This window comes from Neolamprologus brichardi, chromosome 1 (assembly GCF_056152115.1).
Source record: "Neolamprologus brichardi isolate AB-2024 chromosome 1, ASM5615211v1, whole genome shotgun sequence".
In the NCBI taxonomy this organism is placed as follows: Eukaryota; Metazoa; Chordata; class Actinopteri; order Cichliformes; family Cichlidae; genus Neolamprologus; species Neolamprologus brichardi.
The window spans coordinates 37,875,958-37,896,370 of NC_142104.1; the positions used below are offsets into that span (position 1 = coordinate 37,875,958).

Genomic DNA, 20,413 nt, shown 5'->3' on the forward strand with positions numbered 1-20,413 from the left:
CTATATTTACTAGCTGCTTCCTGGTTTTGGCATCACACTGTATTATTGAAAAATGCCAAATATCACAGTGAAAAGATGTACTGTTTTAAACCCAGCATCACTGATGAACCACATGATTTTATAGCAGCCATTTCTGGAATCTGTTCACCCAGACCTGACCTACAGGATGCACTGCTGGCTAACTTTAATCTGAAGGTTTTTGTGGACGATTCGGCATAATGCAACCCAGACACCAGTGAAAAAGTAGGATGTGCACAGAACATCTTGGAATTAGGCTCTTTACCATATCGCTATTCAGCTTAAGTTGCTGAGCTTGTAGCATTAGAACAAGCAAGTAAAATCACTTAAGATCAGTCACCATTTACACTGATTCTACATAAACACATAGGGTGATATATGATACATTTTGTCACATGGAAATAAAAGTTTTTAACTGATTCAGATAAATCCATTGCACATCGCAAAAAAGCTGCATTTCTGGATCCTTGATTACTCCCATAAGCTGCAGCTGTTTGTAAATGTGAAGTTTATAAAACTCTCTAGGCAACTATAGCGTGGAGACAGTGGTAGAGCCAGCACTTAAACAAAATCTGGAACCAGACCAACACTAACTTCATCTCCTAACAACAATTTACAGGCTACTCAGAGCAAAACATATGTACCCAACATTTATTTTCCTTTCATTCTCCTCATTGTGCTAAATTGACACATGAGAAGGAAAAGGCAGGATGGTACAACAAATACAGGCTACGTCCACACGTACACGGGTATTTTTGAAAACGAAGATTTTCCGTTTTCGTTTATAAAAAAAAATCCCGTCCACACGTAAAAGCCAAAGACGAAGGAAAATGCTGCTAGGAACATGCCAAAGCAGCAGGTGGCGCTATATATCCTATCCACCAATCAGAAGTCTAGAAGCCTCGGTGGGAAAGAGTAAACAAAGATGGCGCATAGAAGCAGCACCGAGTAGTATGTATGGAGGGAGAGTAACTGTGTGTGTATATGTAAGCATTTAAACACTGCAGAGAGTACAATTAACAGTATTTTGTCTACGTCCGCCATTGTAGAAATTCATTTCACCGAAACAATAACGTGGCGCACAGTGTGACGTCAAAAAAGGCGCACACCTTTGACGCTGCGTTTTCTCTGTTTTTCTCGTCCACACGTAAATGCAAAAACTGAGTTTTCAAAAATATCCACTCTGGCCGGAGTTTTAAAAAATCTCCGTTTTCAGTGACCAAAAACGCCGTTTACGAAAGGTGCAAACGCATAGAAAAATCTGCGTTTTCAAAAATACCCGGGTACGTGTGGACGTAGCCAAAGCTACAGAAGAAGAACAAATTTTACTTTACAAATGGGTTTTTTTGCAATTTTTCTATGATTTGTGTAACTAACAATCCATGTACAGGTATAAAAACTGCAGGTAGTACATCTATGCCTACATAAGCCTTTTTTTGTGGCTGCCGTCAGCAGCAGTTGGGGTATGCAATTTGTATTTTATGTGTTGGTATGAAAACAAGATGTTTATTTTTTTTAATTATAAGTTTATTTGTGACAGATCTGTCGAGTTTATGTTAGTCATGTACAGAATGTGTTGACATTTTGTAAAGGTTAAATTAAGAACTGTAAAAGGTCAAATTGTGAATGTCTTTTTCATGTTGAATAACATGCTTTATTGTTTATACTATATGAAAATTGATTATTTTATGTTGTTTTGTACAGTTCTCAACGCATCATTGGTGGCACCTGTGTCCACTAAATGCCAGAAGAAATCAAGAATGCCACGTGTCCGTTATTCAGCTTGGAGGGAGTTACAGTGAGAACTCAGTACGCTCGACATGAGGCGAGGAGACGAGGCGCTGCGCCTGTTGTCCACTGAGCAGCAAAGAAATCTGAAGACTCATCACACTCTAAAATCAGACAGATAAGACTGTGCATACGCCAGTAACCTGAGCAGCAAGCAGTTGGAACTTTTACATGGATGCTCAGACAAGTGACACGTTTAAAACAAGTGAAATATTAGGAAGTGGATCAACTTTGTTAAATACTTTGAAGGGCAAACGCAAGAACTAAAACTGGAAGTAATCTGGTGCTCTGCACATTTTTTCTAAGATCAAGGTTTTGTCCATTTAAGATTTTGATAGGTGAAGTCATTTTACATATTTGTGTTATTTGGATGCTAGAAGTGTTAAAGTCTCACAACAAAAATACAGAGTGGATAAATTACATTTATTAGAAACAGGAAAGATTAATTCTTCTAGACATCGACTCAAAGCTGTATGAGAGCAAATAGATGCGACTAGTCTCATGACTTGGCAAAACATAATCGCTTAAACTCTACGCGCGAATCTGATATTTTTGGAGGGTTTTCCTTTGTATTATTACTGATATTTTTTGCTGAGAATGTCTGATTAACAATAACCAAAAGGATTGAAATGTGATGGAAAATATGTACTTTACCTCATCAAACCACTATGTACTATTGATATGTAATTATAACTTTATTGTACAAAGGAGTGAATGAAGACAGGAAAACAACTGACTGTAAACTTTGCTCAAGGCCATGACTTCATTATCTAGCTGGTGCCTACATGATGGTGAGAATTTCCCTCCCAACCACTGAATAGACAAAGACTGTATCCAGACAATGGCTATAAAGAAGCTGCTATAATTTTGCCTTTTGGTCAGTGCTGGTACAGATTCTGTATATTGATCCTTTTGCAAAGTTTTGAACTTTCTTTCAATAAATCTCAAAAAATCAGTTTGGTTTCGATGCTCAAACTATCCATCCATTCGCTTCCGCTTATCCTTTTCAGGGTCGCGGGGGGCCCTGGAGCCTATCCCAGCTGTCATAGGGCGAGAGGCGGGGTACACCCTGGACAGGTCGCCAGTTTGTCGCAGGGCCAACACATAGGGACAAACAACCATTCGCACTCTCATTCACTCGCACATTCACACCTAGTGGCAATTTGGATTATCCAATTAACCTATCCACACAAGCTGCATGTCTTTGGACGGTGGGAGGAAGCCGGAGTACCCGGAGGGAACCCACGCAAACACGGGGGAGAACATGCAAACTCCACACAGAAAGACCCCGGCCTGATGGGGGAATTGAACTCAGGACCTTCTTGCTGTGCGGCAACAGTGCTAACCACCGTGCTGCTCAAACTATTTTTCCCAAAAATGTACACCCATTTAGAAACATATTTGAGTGATGACTTATGTCCAGTATGTAGGCACGATGTGCGCGTTCATCTTTGATGTGTAAAGATTCATTACTATTCACTATGTAATAATAAACAGTATTAACACAACCTAAGATTTAACAAAGAGGATAAATGCTTTGCAGAAAGTGGTCAGACCTTGAGATCCATGACAATGGACTGGACCAGGAGGAAAATGGTGGAATGATCTTCCCAGTTGATGTAAGTAGAGGCTTTACAAAGTTTGACACAAGCAATGGCAGCACTCTCCATCAGCTGTTTGCTTCCACCTTGCCCTGCTAAAGCTTTCCGTAAACTGTCCAGAAAAAGTTTCTGCAGATACAAAATGACAGAAAAGTGTGTAATTAAAATGTGAATGGAATCAAACTCTGTTTTATCTCTGTGTGTTCTTCTGTCACACCTTGTTAGCCTTGCTTTCTTCCACTGTGTCTTTGGAGATTACACACACAATCTCTGGACAGAGTATGAGGAGGATTATCTGCAGTGGCCACACCGCTGCCTTCCTCTTGGTACTCTCTGCAAAACTGTCCACCAGGTCAAACAACTTCTCTGCAGCTTCTGTACAAAGACATAAATACACACATTTAATGCCAGTCAATTTTTTAAGCCACTATCATGGATGTTAAATTTGAAATAAAACATGTACAGCTGACAATATTTTTCATTACTTATATATTCTAGAACATTAGAAAAACATCTAGAAAATTAAAAGAATCTTTTGATGGCTATTGAACTACTCTTCAACTACTACTACTTACAAAGGGACCTGTCATCTTTTACTGCTGTTACTGTTTCCATTCAACCAGCAGTAGTAGTGATGTCACTTGTTCCACAGTAGAATGCCATTCAAAAGCTTTTATTGTTCTTACTGATTATTTTTAAACATATATCGCTGGAGAGAATAGAACATTTCTACAGTACATCAAATGTGCCATCAGTATATTCAAACACTGCCAATGCATACAGTACCACTGCACACCCTCTGTACCACTTACTAAGCAGGCATGGAAGCTTTTTCTCTAATGCCGGGCTCACACTGTGCGATTTTGTCAGTCGCGCGATTCAGCTCCTGCTCAAACTGTACGATTGACTCGCAGGGGTTAGAAGTTCGTAGGTCACGATGCAGGGTCTCACACTATACGGCCCGATGCTCGGATGCGACCCGAGTGCTCACACTGTGCGTCCATAAAATGAAGGTTATAACAGAGGTTCTGTCGCTTGCTCTAACTCTGTCTTTCACTCACACAGACACGCACACCACCACCATCAACTTTGCTAAATTACTAATGAAAAACATGATCAGGCAGCTGTGATTGAGCAGCAATGTCCATCCAACTATTTTCACGGTTGTTGTGGTCGTGATAATTTTGTGAGGCCACATCGAAAAGGCTCGGATGAGCTTTCCAAAGTTCTACAAGTTGTGCCTCCATCGCTTGTGTCCAGATCACACGCTGCACTGCCGTGCTGCGCCGTCTTTTTCGCTGACATTTGTGTTTGCGCGTGCGCAGTGTGAGAAACTGAGGTGACACCTTCACGACCAAGCGATTGATGATCGGGAGCTGGTCGTGAGGTGTTAATCGCTTCTCATTACCCCACGTATACTACACGATGCACGATGAAGGCCAAAATCGGGCCGATCGCCAAAACGGTCGCACGACTCAAAAATCGGCTCAAAATGGGCCAAAAATCGCACAGTGTGAGCCCGGCATAACAGACTAAATCAGCTCAACTGCTACAAGATAGCTGTTTGGTATTGTCTGTGTGTGTGTTTCATTATTACTATTACTAAAACAGTTGTAATAATACACAATCATATCAACCGTTCTAAGAAAATAACTTCCCAGATATGGGGGTAATTATTTCTTCTCCATCATGTTATATATTAATATTGTATTTAACTCTTTTCATACCTGCCATATCTGACTGTGGTCGCTGGTACAGCATGGTGAACTCATCTGGGTAACACTCCACCCAGTTCCAAAATGCCTGAAAAAAAGAAAAAGACGTGTCACATTTGCATTATTCACTGATATCATGCTTAAAATTATTTTGCACTTTTACAAAGAGAAAAAATTACCTTCTCTAAACTGCTGATGACGGCAAGCTGGGCAGGCTTCTTTAGAGCTCTGAACTTCATTACAGTTTCTAAGAGAAGAAAGCCAAACAGAATTTTTTCTTTAACATCTCTATTTCATAATTTCTCAATAAAATTTTATTCTTCTAATAATTCTGTAGTCTGTTTACAAATAGTATAGCCCCAAATGTAAACCTGTAAGTGCATTAGAAACGAACCTTGTAACAGCCTCTTCAGCTTAGAGCAGTCCACATTGATGTACTGCATGAGCTCTATGTCATGAACATCAACGTTATCCTCTGAGCAGACGGTCAGCTCTTGAAGCCTGAAAAGACAAGGAGTGAATTCTGCTGTTCAGCCGTTACAAAGAACAAGGCATAAAGAAAAGAGAGCTTAAAAGATTAATCTGGAAATCAGAGGTACTCTCTGCTGACCAAATAACTGAATATTCATTATTCATACTACAGCACAACCCTATAATACTATAGGAATGGACCCTATGCCAGTAAAACTTAATTTGATATAATAATCATATTAAAAAAGAACTATAAAAATTTCATCAGCAAATGTGTGATACATGACACATATCCCATAATTTGTAAATGCTCCACGTTTTGAAATAAATCATAGACCTTCAAACAGTTTAGAAATCTGTCAAAGACACGTTTGAAACTAATAATTATCTAATTCACTGAACTAAATTCACACTTTTTAAAAAAATAAAATAAAATTTGAGCAGGCACATTGGACTTCTTTGAGAAGTTAGAAAATCATTCAACTCATTAAAAGATTTGATATATTTTTTCAACCTCAAACCCTCTATGCCACTGGTTAATTTCTTTTCATTTTATATATTTACACAACAAATGACAGACTTAGGTGAATGTGCTACCTGGTCGAAATGCGGCTAAAAACGGCGCTGAAGTTGTTGGAGCTCAGAGAGAAGAGGACAGCCGAAGCTGAGGCTCGTAGCTCAGCAGCATGCTGGTGCTGGTGCCCCTCGCGATACGTGTGAATGAAATGGCAGATCTCTGGCAGCAGCTGTTTGACCAGCATGGTTTCATCCAGACGCAAGCAGTCCTTGGATTGCTGAGAAGGGAAAACAAAGAGGAGGGCAATCAACAAAAGGGCTACATGATGTTTCAATGATGTGAAATGGCATTTTGATTGGGAAGCTATTTGAAATTACAAACACAGCCGTAGCACAAACTACTGAGAAGTACCAGGCTTCAGTAATTTTTGTGAAAGCCAAAGGTAAACCAATCCCAGGGTCATGGGGAGCAAGATTCATGAAAGAGAAGTGTACTTAGGGGTTTGTGTCTGCATGAGGAGAAACAGCAACAGAGACATTGAATAACTTCTGAGTTACACTACATAATAGTAGTAGAAATAGTAGTGATAGTGAAGCCTAAATTTGACAACAACTTGCCACTATACCCCAGATATTCAATGTGTCTGTTACAGTTTCTACTCACACAAAGTCAAATCAAATCTTTGATGTTCTTGCACTATATACTATTACAACCATTTGCCCCCTTCCTGATTTCTTAGTTTGTCATATATTTCTCACATGTTTCAGGTCATCAAACAAAGTCTAATACTAGATAAAGATAAGCCAAGTAAATACAAAAAGCTCCTAAATGATTTAATTTATTAAGGCAAAAAAAAGTGCCCCAAACCTACATGGCCCTCGAATGTTGGCACTCTTAGCACCAAGAACTGCTAAAGAAATTGGTTGAAAAGTTTGACCCAATGCCTTGTTGTGCTTCAGAGGGGTTTGCAGTTAACAACCTAGGGTCTAGATTTAACACATAAGCTCAAATCTCCTGTTAGATGGTAAGAAATTGATTTTCTTGTACTGACAAAGTCTGTAACTAGGCTTATTACTCGAGTTTCTCCTTCTACAGCCAAATATTGCTGCAAGAGTCTAACAAGTGAATAGTGTTCCAGTGATACAAAGTTATCCAGTGAACATGTCGACTTAAACAAACTAAACACATATTGCATTGGGGTGTAGTGGTTACAATATATTAAAATATATTAAAAGATCAACATTCGTCTCTGAGATGAAGCCTAGTAGAGTAAAAGAAGTTATAAAATGATATAGAATGGAAGTGAATGTACTTCAAATTTTTAATGAAGCACAGTATATATCACTAAGTTAACTTCTACCAATTCCACCGGTAATTTTAATAAAAATATATTTAATGTGTTAAAATGAATATACTTAATGTAAGCTCTATTATATCTATATTATACAGTCAAAGTGAAATAAAGCAAGTCTCATGAACTACATTATCTACATTTTGCTGAACAAAGCTGCTGGTGTCACGGCTCCTATGCAACAGGAGTGGCACTTCATAGGTTAGACTGTCTCATTTAATTGGCCCTCAAGATCACAAGCGTTACACTGTATTATAGTGCCATCTACTGACAAATTACGGAAAGAAAATTTCACTGTCAAGTCAATGTTGCCTTAGTTAGATATGGTCTTCAATAAGATGAGGTCACTTAGACATAACTAAGTTTGCTCAAGTGAATTTTTTTCCCTGACACAACAAAACCATATTGTGAGAGGGTAAAGCTCACCCCAGCCAGGCACTTCTTCAGGGTATCTAGAATGATGAGCTGAGAGAGGTAGAGGTTCTTCTCAGATGCTTCTCCAAATATCCGCTGTGAAGACAGGCACAGTCATAACATCATTGAATTAGATCTTAAATCTTAGGGTGTTTCCATACCTTTTCATTCTTTTTTCTGCTGTTGTGAACTTAATTTTCGCAGATGTGAACACAGTAAATTCACTTAGGCGTAAGGCAAAAGCAACCACACTGGGACCCTTTGGGGTGATCTCAGTCCAGTTCTGAACTCCAGAGTAATTACTTTATGGGGGTACGCCATAAAGTAATTACTCTAATGCAGACTTCTCCCACAACTCCACCCCGTGCTTCCTGCAGAAGTTCTGACAACTCTGCAATATTAGGCCTCATCACTGATGGGGACAACAGGGAGTACAGAGAACTGACCCAAGATTTTGTGGACTGGTGCCAGCAGAAATACCTCCAGATCAACACTAGAAAAACCAAGGAGCTGGTGGTAAACTTCCACAGGCACAGGTTGGGAGATTCTGACAGCACTGAGCAGCTCCTTCAGTGGCAGGCTGCTGCACCCACGATGTGGGACGGCGAGATTTCGCATGTCTCTCCTTTCTACTGCTGTCAGACTCTACAGCATGGTCTCTGCAGATGACCACACATGTGCAGACAGACACACATCCTGTACACAACTGTAACTGTCTCCCTGATGTGCAATATCACCAAAGGCAATTTTCCTACTATAATAGAGCACTTTATTCTATTTTCTACAGTATTTTATTCTTGAGGAATAGTATGTTATTCTATTTTATCTTATTGTATTCTTTTGTGTTTTTCTTAAGTTTTACTGCTCTTAAACTTGTACTTTCTGCCATGACCAAAAGATTTCCCATGTGTGGGACTAATAAAGGTTTATCTTATCTTATGTGACAGATTACCATAGAGCAGAGTGCATGAACTGTAGTAACTAGCCTTAAACTCAATCAAGGGTTAATCTGAGAAGCAACAAGGTTCAAATTCAAATTCAAATTTTATTTGTCACATACACAGTCATACACAGTACAATATGCAGTGAAATGCTTACACAACTGCTCGTGACCTACAGAAAAATGAAAAGGCTATGAATAAGATAGGAAAAAAATATGAAAATTAAAAAGGGTAAATTTAACTAGGAAGGAATAAAATAAAATAAAATAAAAATATAAAAATTAAAGTTAAAAATGAAATAACTGTACAACACAAATTAGAATGAAGGGTAAATTTAACTGGGAAAGAATAAGATAAAATATATAAATTAAAGTTGAAAATAAAATAACTGTACAACAAAATACACAATACACAGTATAGAAATATATAAGAATGTATGAAGAAATATAAATATATATACACAATAACAGCAGCTGTACAAGTATTAAATGGAAATGAAGATCCACATTATATAGTGTCTTGTGCAGTGCAAATATGCTTAAAGTGATTTAAGTGATGAAGTGAAAACAAAGTCCAGAATGTCCAGTGTGTGTGTAAGAACCATATGTGTGGGTCAGTACTGTGTGGTGGTGTGATTGAGAGACCGTATCGCCTGCGGGAAGAAGCTCCTCCTCAGTCTCTCTGTGTTGGTCTTCAGGGAGCGGAATCGCTTTCCTGACCTCAGCAGAGAGAACAGTCTGTTGTTGGGATGTCTGAGGTCCTTCACGATCTTCCTGGCCTTGGTCCAGCACCGCCTGCTGTAGATTGAGTGCAGGTCAGGGAGCTCGGAGCGGATGGTGCGCTCAGCTGATCGCACAACCCTCTGTAGAGCTCGTCTGTCCTGCATGGTGCTGTTCCCGAACCAGGTTGAGATGTTTCCCGTCAGGATGCTCTCTATGGTGCACGAGTAAAAGTTCCTGAGCACCTTGGAGGGCAGTTGGAAGTCTCTCAAGCGTCTGAGGTGGTAGAGATGCTGTCGGGCCTTTTTCACCACGGTGTTGATGTGACAGGACCACGACAGGTCCTGCGTGATGTGAACTCCGAGGTATTTGAAGCTTGATGACGGGGGTCTGGTAGTTCCTCTCCTGCTTAGTGCTGAAGTCCACTATCAGCTCCTTTGTCTTACTGACGTTTAGAAGGAGGTTGTTCCTCTGGCACCAGTTCTCCAGATTCCTAATCTCCTTCAGGTGGGCCGCCTCATTGTTGTCAGAGATCAGGCCCACCACGATGGTGTCGCCAGCAAACTTGATGATGGTGGTGGAGCTGGTAGTGGCCACACAGTCATATGTGTACAAAGAGTACAGCAGGGGGCTCCGAACACACCCCTGGGGGGCTCCAGTGCTGAGAGTGGTGGAGGCTGAGACACGTCCGCCCATCCTTACTGCCTGTGGTCTGCCAGTTAGGAAGTTGGAGATCCACTGACACATAGATGAGCTGAGTCCCAGGTGCTCCAGTTTGGTGGTGAGTGTGGAGGGAATTATGGTATTAAATGCAGAGCTGTAGTCTATGAAGAGCATTTTAACATAATTCCCCCTTCTAGTGTCCAAGTGAGTAAGTGATGTGTGGAGGAGATGAGAGATGGCATCGTCTGTGGAACAATTTGGACGGTAAGCGAACTGTAGTGGGTCCAGTGTGTCTGGTAGTGAAGAAATGATGAAGTCTCTGACCAGGCGTTCAAAGCACTTCATCACTACTGAGGTGAGGGCTACAGGGCGATAGTCATTGAGAGAAGCAGGGTGGGGTTTCTTCGGGACAGGAACAATGATGGACTCCTTGTTTTGCATTGCTTTACTGATAATTACTTGGACAACTACCTTTGTCAGCACCTTCCTGTATTTGCACCGTTGTCCCTGCCCCTAACACATCTGGCCAATAAGAAGACTGGATGTTACCATGTGGTTAGTCGTGACGTATTTCAGTTCGCTTGCACTTTTCTATGTGCAAAAACAAAACAAACAACAAAGTAAACTACAAACTTACAAACTCAACTTATCTGGATTTCACAGCACTTGTTATACATGTTCAAACTTTGGACCATATATTTTTATGTTTTATTAATATTATTTCAAAATTTTCAAGATTTCCTCATAAACCAGCCTCAATTAGTCCGGATTGAGGACCGCTCCTCAGTGGAGAGGGTGATCTCCTACTGCCTGGGTGTTTGGTACACTGGGGCCACTACTAAGAACAGGATGGCTGCGCAGACAACCGAAAAATCATTGGCTGCCCTCTGCCACCTCTGGACAACATTACCAAATCCTCCTGTCTCAGGAAAACCAGGGCCATCACAGATGACTCCTTGCCCACCACCTGCATGACCCGCTGCCATACCACACCTCCAGACTCACAAACAACTTCTCCCCCTGTAAACAAACGCTATCCCCCCCACAACCCACTCACTCACCTCACAAATCTGGGCCATGGTCTAAGGCTGCGTTCACACTGCAGGTCTTAATGCTCAATTCCGATTTTTTGATCAAATCCGATTTTTTTGTCTGCTTGTTCACACTACAAATAAAATGTGACAGCAAACGCTCTCTAGTGTGAAGCTTCAAAGCGGCCCGCATGCACAAAAGAAGACATCACACACAATATGCTCTGTTTAGACCCAGACCAAACATTGTATTGTTTGACTGATGGCCCTTAATATAAAGATTGTTGCACCCCTAATAAATAAATAAATAAATATATATATATATATATATATATATATTTATTAGGAGTGCAACAATACTCGTATTGATATTGAACCGTTCGATACAGTGCTTTCGGTTCGGTACACATATGTATCGAACAATACAAATTTTTAAATTTATTTTATCAACTTTCCTTCTGACGGTGCTGTCTGTGTTGAGCGCTCAGTGGATCTGCGCTCGACAGTGCAGCCTAGGCGGAGTAGTCGAACGCAGATTCACTGAGCGCAGCGCAAGCTAGCGAGACAGAAGTTAAGCTCTCCTTGCAACATGGCAAATTGAACCTCCCCCACCCTCATTCAGATGTGGCGTTTGGAACTATTTTGGTTTTCATGTGAAGTATGACCCTGAAGGTAAGCGCATCATGGACTAAAGTAAAACAGTATGTCGGATGTGCCAGCAATGCTTAATTACATTGGTGGGAACTAGTACATTAGCGCAGTCAGCTCGTTAATGTGTTGGCCGTCCAGCCCCACGCACGGGCGTAGCTTGTTAACAGAGATTTGCCGTGTTGTGGCATTAACGTCATTTCAACGAGATTAACGCTGACAGCACTAGTGGGAACACAACGAATATGACTGCACATTTATTCCGACATCATCCTAGTGCAAAGACAAGTGGAAGCAGACAAAAACAACAAGCACGCATGCTACAAACTTTACCCGAGTCATTTAGACAGCCGTTAGCACATGATTCTCCTTATGGGGACCTGATATGTTTAATATGCTGCTGAGAATATAGCCCAGAAGAAGCGTATAGTATAGCTTTTATTTTGGAAAGAGCCATTTCTCTGTAATAAACTCTCTTTTCCAAAGATGAGTGATTCCTCATTAAATTTAAAAACTCTACTTTTGAGTTAAAATATATATTTATAATTTTAATAAATGACAAATTAAAAAGGCATGAACATTTTTTTTGTATCGAAAAAATATCGAACCATGACACCAAAGTATCGAACCGAACCGTGAATTTTGTGTATCGTTGCACCCCTAATATTATATATATATATATATATATATATATATATATATATATATATATATATATATATATATATATATATATATATATATATATATACATACATACACACACACACACACACACACACACACACAACTCAACATTTACATATAAACATTTCTGACATGTCAAAAAAAAAAGAGGTGTACTGTTTTCCTACACTGTAAATTTCCTGTTTAAGCAGGGCCCACAGGTTCTCAATAGGGTTTGTGTCCAGTGAGGAAGGAGGCCATGTCACTACTTTTCATCCTTAAGGCCTTTACTGGCTAGCCATGCAGTGGAATATTTTGATGCATGCGATGGAGCATTGTCCTGCATAAAAATCACGGTCTTCTTTGGAGATGCAGACTTTTTCCTGCTTCCTGATTTTTTCATGCTTGAAGAAAGTGTCTTCTAAAATCTGGCAGTAGGTTTTGTAGTTGATTTTGAGGCCATCTTCAATCCGAAAAGGTCTGACTAGCTCATCTTTAATAATACCAGCCCATACAAGTACCCCACCTCCATCTTGCTGGCATCTGAGTGGAAGTTGAGCTCTGTGACCGTTACTGATCCAGCCACGGACCCATCCATCTGGTCCATCAAGAGTCACTCTCACCTCATCAGTCCATAAAACCTTTGAAAAATTTGTCTTCAGATATTTCTTGGCCAAGTCTCAACATTTCAACTTGCATGTTTTGTTCAGTGATGGTGGGGTTTCAGCTTTCCTTGCCTTGGCCATGTCTCTAAGCACTGAACACCTTGTACTTCTAGACACTCTGGGTAGGTTGCAGTTCTGAAATATGGCAGCAGTGTAGGATAATGGGTTCCTGGTATCTTCACGTTTGATTCTTCTCAAATCTTTGGCACTTAATTTGCGTCTTTTTTTCTTAATACGTTTCTTGCGACCCTGTTTGCTGTTTGCAACAAAACATTTGATGGTTCTGTGGTCACGCCCCAATATCTTGGCAATTTCAAGTGTGCTGCCTCCCTCTGAAGGACCTTTTACAATTTTTGACTTTACAGAGTACTTTAAAACTCTTTTTTGGCCCATTTTGCCTGAGGAAGAGAAGCTGCCTGAAAATTATGTACACCTTTATATAGAGTGTTGATCTCCGTAGGCCACACCCTCACTCATTAAGCAAATACACAAATGCTTAAATCCAATAAGCACTCAAGTTTATACAGCTTGAAGTTGGAAAATATGCATAAGAATTATGATATTGCGAAAATACTAATTTGCATAATAACTGCACACAGTGTGTATATATATCACTCCAATTTGTTATTTATTCCTGCTACTATTTACATCTTATTCCAGCACAGTTGGTGTGGAGCACCCACAATTTCTTTACATATGTTAAATGATAATAAAGGGCTACTCCATTTTACTCTAGTTATGCAAATTGGAATGGTCAAGCAGAAAATGTTCTAAAAATCACTGAAGAGATGGAAAGACCCAAATAAAACATCTTAAAAATTAACAATGCATTCAGACACGGTCAAGACAACCTTAAAGATTAACCTTAAAGAAGAGAGGTGATTTAAGTGACTGTAAACAGTGTGTGGGCAGACAGGCTATTTGAGTATTTCAGAAATCGGTGATCTACCAAGATTTTCGAACACAACTATCTAAAAGATCCTTAAATTGCTGTTGCCTCACAACAAGAAGGTCCTGAGTTAAAGTCCAGCACCTGGCCAGGGTCTTTCTGTGCGGAGTTTGCATGGGTTCTCTCCGGGTACTCCGGCTTCCCCCCACAGTCTAAAAGTTAGTGGGTCACTCTAAATTGACCATAGGTATGAATGTGAGTGCAAATGGTTGCCTGTCTCTAAGTGTTCGCCCTGTGACAGACTGGCGACTTGTCCAGGGTTTACCCTGCCTCTCACCCTAAGACAGCTGAGATAGGCTCCAGCCCCCTGTGACCCTGACAAGGAGAATGAATACATGCTTAAATTAGCACTGCATACACTTGTATGTGGAACAATCACTGTCTTCTGTACACTGTCATCAATAAATTACTAACTTGTTACAATACGACGTTCTGCTGGAAACCACGGTTTCTCCACAACAGCACCAACATGCCTAGCAGGACAATAGCTACTTGACACAGTCCTCAGGAATAGCTTGACGAGGGCTTTATAGGGGACATCAAATGCTACACATATAAAGGTTAATTTACATCATGGATCTCTGTTCTCAAAAACTGAAACAGATGTAACACTGCCTGTCAAGTTGGATTTAAAATCACGTTTAGAGCCATCTACTGTCAGTACGGGACATGATGTCACGTGGTTGGTTGGCTGGTTGCAGCTAATAGACTTAAATTTGTTTATGTTAGCTAACTAGTGACAGAATCAATAACTTGGAGGGAAAAACAACAACACTAAAACTAAAAATCAGTTAAAGGGGATCACACGCGGGCTCTCCCTGACTGCAACAGTGACGAGGACATACTGTCCACCTTACTGTCTGTTTCTCATAAATGAGGACTGTATGGAGGAGAGGCTGTTTGAGCCAGGTGACAGGTGATTCACCGGACTGACAGAAACTGAATTTCCCAAATTTCCCTCCTTGGCCGAGTGTACATCCACATCACACCACAAACATAGTTTCTTTCCAAAGCTCAATTGGGAATCCCATCAGCATGTCTGCAGGGAAAAGTAGACCAATGTGTATGAAGAGGGGGTAAAAAGAAAAAGAAAAGAATCTGATGTTCTGAGGACAAGAATGCACACTTTTTGGAGATCTTTTGTTTTTTTCGCCACATTATTTCACTGATGACTGATCATCTCGCTGATGATGTGGGGAAAAATAATTCCCCGTATGAAGTAAGTAAAACGACTTACTTCCTATCAGAAGTGAGGAAAACCGAATCCCAAATGTAATTGAAGGATATTGTAACATGGAGATTTCCTGCGGACATGCTGATATATATTAGAATTTCCAATAGTCATCAGTAGGAAACAGTTTTTGGTGATATACCCATGTAGTAACCTGTGATGTTGTACACTGTTTGGTTTTGCTTGGGAAAATATAGAATATATTATTGCATAAAATAGCGCTGATTGCGTGTTGCAAACATCTGCTTGGCCAGCTGATTGCAAAGCTCTGTACAATCGGATTGGTGGGGAAAAGCAGGAAAGTTGGACTCCGGCTTGTCTGGTGACTCAGGCTCTACTCTACACAATCCTCATTTATAAAGTGCTTTACAAACTCGAATATTACAGCTAACAGCTGGGTTTTGCTTTTTGAGTGCAGCTAGCTGAACAACAGACTGCCCCTTACTGCTAAAGACACGGACAGTGAAAGTGGACAGTAAGCACATTTCGTAAGTCCAGCTTCACAGACAGTGTTAAATCTATGTTGGTTCTTGAGAGTAGGGCTCAATGGTGTAAATTAGCCTTTACATTTGTAGCGTTTTATGCCCCATTTAAGTGTTGAACTGACCTCCAACCTGCCCCGATACAAGTCTGATCAAGCAGCCTTGCAGTTTACCACAACAAGCCTGATCAACACATGTCACATCCTGCAACATACATCAACAATCAAAAAGATTTGTTCAAAGTGTGTGCATGTAACTTTTATGACTAGGAGAGTAGAAAAATGCACTTACCATATTATTGACATTTTTGAGAATGGTGGTAAGACCACTGATGACAAGGGAGAACTTGTACTTGGAGATATTAATCAAACATTCCTTGTTGTGCTCTGTGCTGACTTTGGTGTGGGTGTTCTGGTGTCCAACTTTAATGGGAAGCTGAGAAAAAGAACAAAAAAACCCATAAAATTAGAGGTGAGACATTCAGTAAATAAAATATTTCTGTCGTGGCCTGACTACACCGTTCACCTAGAACATTTTGGCAGGCTTAGCCTTTAAAGCTACACACTGTATGTTGTTTATCCATCCTGCATGATGTGCTATATACTCTTCTCATTTTAATTGCTTTCCTCTGGGATGCATTCATTTAGAGATCCTCTTGTTAAAATTATGTCTCTTTTTAAACTGCCCCTAAGCTATTGTCTGGAAACAATGGGCAACTGCTATAGTTGTGGACTACAGCTTCTACTTCTTGTTTGTCCTATCTTGGGTGCAGGTTATGGTTTACAGAACTATTATGTATGCTTATAAATATAAAATGTATCACCTTTTTGTTCATTGTTATTATTATCAAGACCAACATTAACAAAAATAAACTATTGTCAGATATCCAAGATTGACCCAAGACTGCATTTCTGACAAACTCCTCTTTTGCTCCGACCATAGTCTTTTTAGTTGCATCCAGTAATGAACTGTTCAAACATGATTATTGTAATAAAGGCATCATGGATATTCACTTTTACAATTTTTTTTAATATTCATGTATTTATTTTCTTATTTATAGGAAATTAATAAATAATTTTTAAAAGACTTTGTATATCACCTTGGTACAGATTTCTATCAAACTTTCAAATGTAAATAAGAACATAAACACAAGTGACACTTGATTGTGATCTGTTTATGCTCCAAGGAAAACAAACAGCAGATGAAGTACAGCACTGGCTCAGTGAAGTTCATATATGGATCAGGTGTGCGACCACCAGTTTGATGAGGTAGTGAACACAGGCGTTCAGCTGTCTCGCTACACTGTGTGTATCTAGAAAAAAACTGTCTGAGAAAAATGTTTATAGCCAAGAAATTGGTGATGAGGGTCAGTTACCTTAATTGGGCTGCTTAAATCTGATATTTTCGATACTGGCATCATGCCTTGTCAAGTGTTACCTGCCTTTGTGGAAAGATGTATGCAACATAAAATGTTTAAAAAAAAACAAGTCTTTTGAGCCTCAGGCTGTGTCTGCTGAGGTGCCCTCTAGCTGAAGATTTTATTAACATTTTACGTTTTCATTTTAAGTCTTTTACCTTGCTGTAATGTACCATTGCGTAGCAGCTCAAAGATTAACACATATGCTGCTACCAGCTAAGAAAGCATCAACCTAACCCCATGTAGCTGTAACTGTTCCAACCACATGATTAGTGCAGTTCAGCACTATTATCATCATCATTGGCCCTTTGTGCAGTTTAAACTAAAAATGGAATCAGAATTGTAAACACTTAATTTTTATTTCAGTTTCAACCATTGAGTTAAAAAAACAACAACAACAAAAAACAATCTGCAGCTATTGTTGCATGTTGTCTGTAAAAGTTCTTAAATTCTGTTAAGAATTTCAAATGCTAAGGCTTTTTGAAATTTAAAATGTCAGTGTGTGCAGTGACAAAGTGTTTAAGCTAAAATATTATGCATGTCCTAATGAGACATTTATTCATGTTGAATATTACGCTGTTTTTATTCTTCGTCATAATTCACATTTCCTTCAGTGCTGGTGTAGGTCTCCCTGACCAGATTTTGTCTAGTCTTCTCATAAGCTTTTGAGAGTCATTTAATACCATGTAAACTCGCCGGGAACTGTACGGGCTATAGGTCACACTGAAGGTGGGAAAACTTTTGAAATTGTTTACTGTGGTCTAACATCACAAAACCCTGGGTTAACATGGGTGTGCACACTTTTTACATCCACCGTATATATAGCCAATCTGTATCTTGGGCCGTTTCTCCCATTCTTCTAAATTCTTTCTGGATACAAAGTACATAAGCAATTCAGAAAATGTCACTGCCAAGAGAACAGCAACATACTTGTAGTTATGATTGTTGCTGCAATAGTATTAGTACTACTACTCCTTTCAGCTGTTTCCTTTAGGGGTCACCACAGCAGATCATCTGCCTCCATCTCATCCTACCCCTAGCATCCTCAATTATCCTTGTCAGCCAATCACAAAATTATATGGCAACTAGTGCTGTTCGATATAACGATATATATCGGATGATGATATAAAAACATCTATTGTTTCATTTTACACTATCGTTTGTTTCTGTTTACGGCAATATTTTTTCATCGTTTTGATGGTCACTGTAGTGGCTATATTAATTTCTTAAGTTCTCTCTTTCTCTTATATTTAATATAACCACACTACTGACGGACAAGCGCCTGTTTTTATGCATTGTCGTTAGCAACAATGACGGTAAAACAATTGCGTGTCCGCTTGTTTATTTTCCACATAAACCTTTGACAATAAAGCTCAAGATCCTGTTGAGACTTTTCAAAATAAACTGAACGACGTGAAAGAGTATGCAGAGTATTTACGGATGAGAAGCAAAAAAGAGCCGCCAGGTGCTAAAAAATAAACCTTAGACTCAAACGTTAGAACACGCTTTTCCCCGCAGCACGCCGTGTAATAAATACTCACGAAGAAAACGGCGGCCATTACAACTTATGTCTAAAAATGTATCGTTTCATGCATCGGTTAAAACACTCGACTCCAGGTACACGATGCCCAGCTGGAAACACTTCACGTAAGTCGAGCTGCCCGAGATTCACAGAATTTACAGAAAATGTTACATTTTTGTGATTTATATCGTTATCGGGACGATAGATGTCTTATATCGGGATATGAGATTTTGGTCATATTGCACATCCCTAATGGCAACACAAATAAAAGTGGAAAGTTATGGGAGTGTTGTCAACAGTGAGAACAGCTATATCACCATGTGTAAGCCTGTATATCACCATCGCAAACAAAAAGCCTCTCTGAGCTGATCCCTGATGTAATCCCACTCCCACATTGAACACATCTGTCACACCTACCACACACCTCACTATTGGCTTTCTGTCCTCCCTTGTTCTGCACCACACTGACATACTGCTCTGTCACTCCTGACTTCCTGATATATTACCACAGTACCACACCTGTGGAACTATGCTCTCTCTAGATCCACAAAGATATAGTCTATCGCCTTCTGACCTTCTCTATAGTTCTCCATCATCACTTTAAACCTAAACACCACATCTGTAGTTAGGAATGGGAATTGATCAATTCAAATCCCCATTCCAATTCCATTATAAACATCACTTATTGATTCAATTTCTTATTGATTCTCATTGGCTCCATTTTGACAGTAACCACCATTGGTAAGCAGTAATAGAAAAAATTACATTACATGCAAATTGCATCTTTTCGGTCAAATGTTTGTGCATGTTTGTTAGGGTAGCACCCTTCTTTGATTTGATCAGTGTTGGAGTCGTTACTCAAAGTAGTAATTATTGCACATATTACACAGAAAACTTTTCTTAAAAGTAATGCAGTACGTTACTTAATTACTAAGATCTTTCTCTTAGTACAATACAAAGCTGACTGCAGAAAGCAAAGACGCAAAGTGATTCCGCATTAGAAACATGAACAGCTAGAAAAGGAGGCTGCAGCCTAACTGTTCATCTGTTTGTTACCTATAGAAGTTAGGGGTCTTGCTGCTGGGATCGGCATTCACTCAGCTTTAGCATTGGGTTCTTGGCTAGCTTAGCATTACTATGTTGTCTGTGCAGATACATGCAAAGAACTAAAGTTGCAGCCTAATGCATTCGTTTCTGTCCTGGATGCAGTTTTCCACTTTATCACTGTGCTCTCGTCCTTAAGTGCAATAAAAATAAATGTCCATATCCACTGCATTGCTATTTTCCTCCTCAATCACCTGATTGTCACGCAAGCACAAAAACCAATAAGCAGAATCAATAGGCAGGCAGACCAACGATTCCAAGGAATTGGACTACCAGGAAACGGTTTTCTAAAAAGAGTAGGTTCTTGATTCCCTGGAGGGAAAATAATTCTGACAGTATATAGCAGTATACAGCAGGTAAAATAAGTTTTGAACACATTGCTAATTTTCTAAGTAAATATACACGTTTCTAAAGGTGATATTGATATGAAATTCTCACTAGATGTTGATAACAACCCATCCAATCCACACATGTAAAGAAATCAAACTGATAAATTATGT

General features: G+C 39.6%; 1 protein-coding gene across 3 annotated transcripts in view; it reads right to left on the minus strand.

The window, feature by feature from the left end:
* Positions 1-20,413, minus strand: part of nf1a (neurofibromin 1a) — a 117,216-nt gene that overhangs the window by 88,486 nt on the left and 8,317 nt on the right. For all 3 annotated transcript variants that reach the window (XM_087841715.1, XM_087841709.1, XM_087841706.1), the window contains exons 2-9: positions 16,162-16,305; positions 7,888-7,971; positions 6,191-6,387; positions 5,517-5,623; positions 5,302-5,369; positions 5,135-5,210; positions 3,625-3,782; positions 3,363-3,536 (exon numbers count right to left, since the gene is read on the minus strand). In XM_087841715.1, coding sequence (XP_087697841.1) covers positions 3,363-3,536; positions 3,625-3,782; positions 5,135-5,210; positions 5,302-5,369; positions 5,517-5,623; positions 6,191-6,387; positions 7,888-7,971; positions 16,162-16,305 — 1,008 coding nt within the window. The remainder of the gene's footprint in view (positions 1-3,362; positions 3,537-3,624; positions 3,783-5,134; positions 5,211-5,301; positions 5,370-5,516; positions 5,624-6,190; positions 6,388-7,887; positions 7,972-16,161; positions 16,306-20,413) is intronic.